We start from the raw sequence: 8,709 nt of genomic DNA on the forward strand, positions 1-8,709 counted from the left end.
TTTAGTAATCCAAGTACTACCTCATTCCAGTTGCAATTGCCACAGTGTATTCACACCAGTTTCCTACTAAGCCTGAATTTTGAAGATGCAGAGGATTTTCCTCAATCAGGATAGTTTTTATTTCTTACTGAAGTTTGTGTACACTGGTACCAAACCAGTCAAAGCATTCCAAACACTGAAAGTTTATTCTCTTGTACAAGAAAAAAATAAAAAAGCTCCTTGTGAGCATGGTTGCCAGGGACACATTAGTTAAAACTGATTATACATTGACCTGGAATGCATCCAGCCACCATTAGCAAGTTAATATTCATGTAACAAGCATGTGGAGATGAACTAAAGACCACTGAAAGTTCAGGCTGAAGCCAAAATTCTTGCTGTAATTTTAGCATTCATTTTCTGCCTCAAAGGTACTACACTGAGTGAAGAGAACAAGAAAGCCTATCCACCTGATTCATGGAGATCTCGGAGTCTTTGTGAGCTGCGTGTTCACTGCAACGTTGACAAACTTTGAACAGTTCAATCTTTCCACGGAAAGCAACCAGCATTGTTCTAAGACCCAGGTACGCTGCAGATAATAGTTGACGTGAGTAGCTAGACAAGTTTTAATTATAAGACACACACTTAATAACAATTTCATTTTTATTTAAAAAAAGTTGCAGAGCCAGCAAAGCCAGCTAATGTGAACAGATCTTTTTTTCTTCTAACAGGGATGCCTGCAAACACATGAAACCGAACAAAACCTGAACAGCTTACACAAAAAAATAAAAAATAAAAACCAGTCTTTTTTAATTTCATTAAGCTAACCTCAGTAAGAACGGTTACTGACTAATGCAGATTGCACTGAAGTTTTTGTCTGAACCGTTTGCGTGGTTTGTCAACCAGCACTTACAATTTTATTTGATGCAAAGTCAGGGGACAGGGAATTAAAGCAAACAAAAAAAAAATAAAAAAGGAAAAAGAAAAGAAAAAGCATTAGAAATTCATGCTTTTATACCTTGCTGTAAAATATTCAATGTCCTCCGGAATTTCAGGCTCTTCTCTGCCACAAGAAGTAGGCACAATACATTTCTCAAATCTTAACCATCAAGGTATTTCAACCCAGAGCTAAACACCCAAACTAGGTATTATTTACAACCGTTGATGGAAACCATTTCTTCTTCAACTTCTAGTCATTAAAAACGTAAAAACAACTGTCAATACTGTCAAATCTAGAATGTTTTATTCTAGAGCATCTCTTCCTCCTTTACAGCAAGCTCAGCTTAACTTTTCTGGGACCAATTGGCCTATCATTCAATTCGTTAATAGCAGCCATCGCTTCCTCATAGTTTGTCATCGCCACAATGGCATCACCCGAAGGCAACCCTTGTTCGTTATACTGCACGGAAACCGACTCCGGTATGACTCTGTAGCCATAGAAAAAATCCAGAATCTCATTGGGAGTCGCTTTAAAAGGTAAATTTTTCAATCGAATAGGAACAACCCGGTCAGAACCACCACCACCACCACCACCACTGAAATTTGGGTCCGGCATAAATCTGCCTTCTGGAAAGTTTCCCATTTTGTTATTCCCAAACTCCATTCTGCCAAAGTGTTCGCTGTCACCCCCAAAATCCATGAGGGGTGGCGGGCCTCTAAAATCCTTAGGAGGGCACATGAAGTTCTCAGGGGGGTGCCTAAATTCTGAAGGATGCCTGAAGTTCCCAGGGGGACCAAACGAGTGCATGGGTGGCCCTTGCGGTGGTCCAGGTGGGGAACCAGCCGGACGGGAGAGCTCACCTCTGTCATACGTGTGCGAATGCCCCTGCATCTCGTTTGGGGCAGAGAACGGAACAGTGACACCAAACTTCTGCATCTGCTCTTCAGATATCAGTCTCAGCAACACCTCCGTTCCCAAGAACCTCCGACGATTTAAGTTTTCCGCTTTCATGGCTTGTTCTTCAGATTTAAACTTCACTAAGGCTTCTCCCAGCCCAGCTCCTTTGTCGTCATAGAGCAAGTAAATGTCATCTTCATCGATATCGAATCTCTCAAAGAACTTTTGCACTTCGACTTTTGTCACATCAAACGGAAAATTCCTCACATAAGCACACACCTTAGGGCCAGAATGACCTTCCCGGTAACTTTTTTCTGTCATGGCCTGGCCAGGAAGATCTCTTTCCTGAGATCTTCTCCTCTCGTAAGAATCAATTATTTTCAACATAGACTTTCTTGCAATTGGAAAAATGTAAACGGGACGATTGAGAAGAACCTTTCTATGGCACTCCAAAGCAGCCTGATAATCTCTCTCACTCCTTAACATCACAAAGGCATCTCTAGTCCTCCTCTGATGCTTGTCCGTTAGAAGCTTGATTTGTTTGCTGCCTATATCCAGATCAGGGAAAAAATCTCTCAGATCTCTCTTCTCCACGTTAGTCGAAAGATTCCTTAAGTGTATGTAATATTCCTGGCTGGGGGGAGAACGAGAACGCGTTCTTTGTCTCCTTGGTGATCTCGAATGAGAATGCTTCCTTGCGTGCATGTAGCCCGAACCTCTCGGCGAGCGTTCTTTGAAGAAGTGATCCATCTCATTCGGCACGTCTACCCGCCCGCCGTACTCGATCCACCGCTCCTCCGTGGTCGGACGGATTTCTATGAACCTCTGCCCCATGTACTGTCTGTGGCGTTTCAGTCCCTCTAAGGCATCGCCAGGCGTAGCGAATTTTACCAAGCAATCACCGTTATTTAAACCGTTACGGTGCTTTATCAGAATCACCCCGTCCACGCGGATTCCGGAAAAGAACGCCCGCACCGCATCTTCTGTCGCAGAGTAGGGAATGCCACGCAGGAACAAGTACAGATCATCTGGGTTAAACGCGTGGGAATCCTTTCTCGACTGATAGCTTGATTTAGGCATGCCTACATCACCGTGTCGCGTGCCATTGGCATGGAACCCAGCCTCCGGGTGATTTGGCGGACCGTAACCAGATTTATTTATTCCTTTCGTAATAGCCGCGACTAAATGCGAGATGTCTCCGACACCCGATGCACCAGAACCATTAGCACCTGCTCGTCTAGACCCAGACAGAGTTTCTCGGCCCCCTCGGTCAAATCGTTTCCGGCTCATTTCTATGGTGTTCTGCATCTCCGCCTTGCTGCTGAGAAAGAGCTCTACGCGGGAGTCCTTGATAAACCCTCCCGAACAGCTCATGGCACGCCGTGCGTCTTCATCTGTTGCAAATATAATAAAAGCCTCCCCAATTTCTCCTCCAATAATATGCACACCTCCATCGGGAATATTCAATCCCAAGAAGAAACGACGAATATCTGCAGGACCCGCAACAACAGGAAGCCCCTGCAAACGGATGACTACAGCCATGCTGAGCTCAACCCACAGCAAAAATCACCTGCAGACAAAAAGGTACACATGATAGCACGTCTTTAGTACTCAGCTGTAACAGTATCTTAACACTTAAGCCTTTTTAATGAATGCCCTTGTCTCAATCAAGAGAGAAGGCACGAAAAAAACTCACACGTTCACAAGAATGGGATTAAAAGAAGATTCGCTGACAGTTGATTAGTCAGAACAATTAGCTACTCCACCTGCACACGTGGACAAGTCTATCAGTATTCCCTATCCTAAGGGCAACAAAATCCACCTCAGTCACTCCTCACCATCCACGGTACCCAAAGAACACCTGTAGTCTTTCGTGGCATTGTTGCTGGATGCCAGAGATCTCTGCCCAGTCCCGAGGAACAAAATAAAATCCTGTTTGCTTTTGAACAGGACATTTGGGAACATAAACACCAAAAATGCTAGATGATAAAAGGAGAAAGCAAAAAGACTAATTGTGACACTGGGAAATGAAGTAATTCACCAACACTGATGACTTTACTGCTTTGACAAGTTGCTCTAACCAGTGATCGGTTCTGATCAATACCGTGCGTTCTCTCAGTGTTCAAAACTGTTGTCTCTTTCACGTAGTCAGAGTATTAATTGCAGCAGCCACATGCACTCAGGAGAGCATATCCTAGCTCCCAGCCACAAGACTGTGAGAAAAAAAAGGCTGTGTACGATCTCGTCACAATACTCAGTGAGAAGTGTTAAGCTTTGGGCAGCTTACCTGTTTCTGCTTGGAAGACCTGATAAATTCTGTAAAATCAACTTAACTGTGGAAAGAAAATGAAACACAATTAATGGCTGATATCTGTACTTTGGTTTACAAACTGTGCTACATTGCTGCAGCTCATCCATAGCAGTGGCTAACATTAAAGCCAGGCATGTAATGAAACCACAATCTGGGATACAATGAAGAACTCCTTCCGCGTTCCAACATGTTATGCACCGCATCCCTGTGTTGCCATTTTAGAAGCAAAGGAAATTCAAAAGTTAAGTTGACTTCTGCAAATGATGAAAACACGATGAGGTTATTTGGTCATCGATTGTGCCATGCCCAACTGTTGAAATCAAACAGATTGACAGTGAATCGAGGGGAAAACCCTCAATTCTTTGAGTCCTTGAAAGACGTTCAAGTCCATCTCAAGATTACAGTACGTGTCCGTTCTTCCAAAATTCACCTGCTTTCAAAGCTCACAACAGGAGTACACTACTCACCAGTCCAGCACTGCACTTAACGTCCACAGCAAAGACTATCAAAAGAACAAAATTAGGCAGCGAGGAGAAACTACAGGGCTTCAATTCACAAAGCAGAAACTGTATTTTCCCTAAATGTGAACTGCCTTTCACAAGTAAGAACAATTACTGCTTCATCTGCTGACTTGACCACATCCAGATTTTCAACATGACCATCTGATGTCACACAACACAGAGCACAGTACCCTCAGAACAAAGACAAGCTCCCAGAACAACTAACTACATCCCTCTAAAAAAAACAAAGAGTCCAAGGCCCTGATGACAAGCGTTTGGGAATATGCCCCGTACAAAACCCTTGCTCAATAACTGAAGCACTAGATCCTGATGCCAAGTTACCTATTGATCACAGTACCTAGTCACTCTGCGTAAGCCCAGCAAAACGAGAGCAAAGACCAAGTTCTGAGTCACTTCTACATCAGCACTTTGTAAGCACAACAAACCCAAACCAACTGCTTGTTTAATACCTGCACTGAAGACCATCAGCTCTCCGTGTGTTTTTGGGGAGCATTGACCCCAGCCAGCACCCACATAGTTGACTCTACCCAATCCTCACCAGCAGGATGGGGAAGAAAATCAGAGGAAAGGCAAGAAAACTTGAGGGTCAAGGTAAAGAAACTTTAAGAGGTGAAGAAAAAAAGCAAAACAAAGGAAATCACTCACCACCTCCCAGGGGTGGGCCGATTCCCAGCCTGCCTCCAAACAACGGCCACTTTAGAAGCCAAAAATACACTTCCCTCTAGAGAAACCAAACAAAAACCTTCTTCTTCCTCTACCTCAGCTCGACGTTACGTGGCACAGAACATTTCTTTGGTCAGTCTGGGTCAGCTGCCCTGGCTGCGTCCCCTCACAACCTCTTGCCTACTCCCTGCCTGCTGGCTGCAGTAGCTGAGTGGGGAAAAGAGAGAGCCCTGACGCTGGGCAAGGGCTGCGCAGCAATAGCCAAAACACTCGTGTGTTGTCAGCACTGTCCAGCCACCAATCCAAAACACAGCACCACAGCGGCTGCTACGAAGAAAGTTAGCTCCATCCCAGCCAGACCCTCTGCACCTTTTAATCTATCTTCTCAACAGATGAGATGGCCATGCCAAAAAAGCAAGGAGAGAATTCAAGGGCAGGATTTTCTTACAGGGCCTTCGTGTCTTGCGAAGTCAAATCCGCTGCCCTGCTACTTGATGATGCACTTTATCTGTAGTTGTTCTGAATTTCGCAATTCTGCATTCTCATCCCCATTTTTAAACAGCATTCAGAACAGATCTCCTCAGTACTTCTTCGGCGACAAACGGCAAGTTCTCCTCGATGTGCCAACATACAACCTCCTGCGTTTAAAACCAGGCACACTGATTCCAGATCCTAATGCGATATTCAAGAAATCCACAAACAGAAGCGTAAGACCAGGCAGTAAGCTTTTAGGAGCCATATATTAAACAACCAAAAAACGGTAGGAACTGCAGACAAGCCATCCAACTGTTAAATGAATGACCAAAACGAGTGGCCTTTAGGATGCACGTTCATGAACTGAGCAAAGGCTTCAGAGAACAAAGGTTTACGTAATGAACAGACTGGCAACCTCATGGCAAGTTTAAAAGCAGAGGTGTGCATGTTAAAGCTTTAAGAAATTCTGCGTTTGCCTCAGTTAGCCGGAAAGCAGTACTACACCTATACCTCCACAGCCTCAGTGAACTCTGAACACCATTAGCGCTTCGCTCCAGAAACACCTCCCTCAAAATACAGGTAAATAACTAAACAAACACTTTACGGAAGCTAAGCCTGCACCGGACCAGCCCTTTTAGCACAACGCAGCGAGGTCAGAGCCGCTCGCATGCAGCAAACGGCGCCAGGAGGGGCACCCCTGGGAACACCCCGAGCGTAAAAGCGACCAAGCGCCGGGATTCACCAACCCCCGGCGGTTCCCAGCAGGACTTATCCTTCCGTCTGCGGGGAGAGAAGGAGAAGAGAGAGGGAAGGAAAAGGGGGGGGGGGGGGGGGAAGGGGTTGCCGTGACAGGGCCGCGGGCCCGGGCCGCCGCCGCGCAGCGCTCCACGAGGGCCGGGCTGCCGTGAGGCGGCTGCGTGGAAGCCCGGCGGCCCTCGGGAAGCGGAGGCCGCCCGGGAAGCCGCTCAGCCGCCCCTCACGCCCTCCATCACCCACCGGCCGCGCCGCTAGGACAGGCTCCGCGCCCAGCCCCGCCGCCCGCAGCTCCCGGCACGGCTCCGCCAAGATGGCGCCCGCCGCCGACCGCCGGCGGAGGAGGAGGCCAAGTGCGCCTGCGCGACCCCCGCGGCTCCTTCCGCCGCTTTGGCGGGAGCGGGCGGCGCTGAGGGGAGCCGCGCGGCGGGCTGCGCGTGCGCATAGCGACCGTTTGTCCGTCCCTCATCTCTTCGGGGGGGGGTTAAGTAATACAATGGGTAAATGATAGCTGAGGAAATAGGAAATACAATGCCTTGTTGGCTGAACAATCCTCTTTTACAACTAAAAAACACACCTCCTGGGCAGAAATAGCCCCCTTCTCGCTGTGAGCCCGCTGCTCATGGAGCGTGCACAAGGAATTAAGGGGTCACAGTGCCTTTAAAGAGAAACAAGAAAGAATTAGCTGACATTATGACATTATGCATAAGTCATTATGCTCCCTTAACCACCAATTGTAGTAATTTTGTGTATAACTGGAAAGTATAAAAATGAATTTTCAGCGTCGAGAGGTGTGCTAGCTTTGTGGAGCTACCACCTAGCACCCATCTCTACACAGATACATAAATATATAAATACATAAATATATAAATATGTATATATATAAATATATAAATATATAAATTATAAATATCTTGACCATTAATCAGCTCGTTACACCAGATAAAGAACAACACTTTGGCTAGACAAAAATAAATATTTATGGCAGATTCACCCTCTCGATCATCCGAGTGGCCCTTATCTATCTTTTCTAAGATTAACTTGAGCTTAAGAAGTTGAATTTGTGCCAGTGTTTTTGACAGAGCCGTCCCCAGAGCAGTGTTGAAAGCAGACTGCCTGTTCTCTTCCAGAAATAAATTTCCTGATAGTAAAAATACACAGTGTAACTGAGACATCAGTGAGATGTAGTTGAGCAACTAGTATAACAAGGTCCTCCTGTCCTTTTGCTTTGAGTTTTGGGAAGCCAGTATCCATGCTGTGTTAGAAAATCCCTAGAAAACAACAGGTGGCTGGCCACAAGCAGTGAAGCTGCCTTCTCCTTAGGAGCCAGCAGCTTGCTGGTGGTTGTAGGACTTTTGTGAAATCATTAACCCTTTGGATTAAAGGGCTTTAAAAGAAATAATAATATTATTATTATTAATATATAATAATATATATAAATATATTAATATATAATTAATTAATATTAATATATAATAATATATAAAGAAATAATAATATTATTATTATTAATATATAATAATATTATTTCTTTTAAAGGATTAAGATATTTGAGTAATAATTTTTGCACAGGAAGAAACTACTTTTTCTCTGTATTTTTTTTCTCTAAAACCAACTTTTATGGCACCATTGCCTGGGCATGTCTTGGTACAGAGGAAGCTGTCTGTCCTGACTAAAAACACTGGAGATGTTTTAAAAAAAACACGTAACATTGTGACGGGAAATACCTATGACAAATGTTTGCTGTCCCTGGGAGGGGTGTTAGAGACCAAAACATAACATGTTTCTGTTGTGGTTTAACCCCAGCAGGTAGCCAAGCACCACACAGTTGCTCTCTCACTCCCCTTGAAAAACCTCATGGGTTGAGATAAGCACAGGGAGGTTGTGCACCATCTACCACCACGGGCGACATGATTCAATATGGGGAAGATCAGTGTAATTTGTTGCCAATTAACAAGACTAGGGCAGTGAGAATTGAAGCAAACTAAAACCACCTTCACCCCATCTACCCTCTTCCATCTCCTCCCCGCAAGGGCTGCAGGGGAACGGGGGCTGCGGTCAGTCCCTGATGCTTCGTCTCCGCCACTCCTTCATGGCGTGGGCTGCCCAAAAGCTCTTCAAGAACTGCTCCCAGATGGGTCCACACCACGGGGTCCATCCCCCAGGAGCAAACT

At 45.4% G+C, this 8,709-nt stretch overlaps 1 protein-coding gene across 3 annotated transcripts; it reads right to left on the minus strand.

Annotated features, from left to right (window-relative positions):
• Positions 1-556: 556 nt before the first annotated feature.
• RBM12B (RNA binding motif protein 12B) lies at positions 557-6,864 on the minus strand. Of its 3 annotated transcripts, none has more exons than XM_084282228.1 (3): positions 6,779-6,864; positions 4,101-4,146; positions 557-3,383 (listed from the first exon to the last, which is right to left on the minus strand). In XM_084282228.1, the coding sequence occupies exon 3, from the start codon at positions 3,353-3,355 to the stop codon at positions 1,244-1,246; it is 2,112 nt and encodes a 703-aa protein (XP_084138354.1). In that variant the 5' UTR covers positions 3,356-3,383; positions 4,101-4,146; positions 6,779-6,864; the 3' UTR covers positions 557-1,243. The 3 variants fall into 3 exon arrangements, with proteins under 3 accessions (XP_084138354.1, XP_084138353.1, XP_084138352.1); XM_084282227.1 differs by having other exon boundaries at positions 5,757-6,860; XM_084282226.1 differs by having other exon boundaries at positions 4,101-6,860.
• Between the last annotated feature and the right edge of the window lie 1,845 nt (positions 6,865-8,709).

Source organism: Netta rufina (genome assembly GCF_964035555.1).
Source record: "Netta rufina genome assembly, chromosome: 2".
NCBI classification, from domain to species: domain Eukaryota; kingdom Metazoa; phylum Chordata; class Aves; order Anseriformes; family Anatidae; genus Netta; species Netta rufina.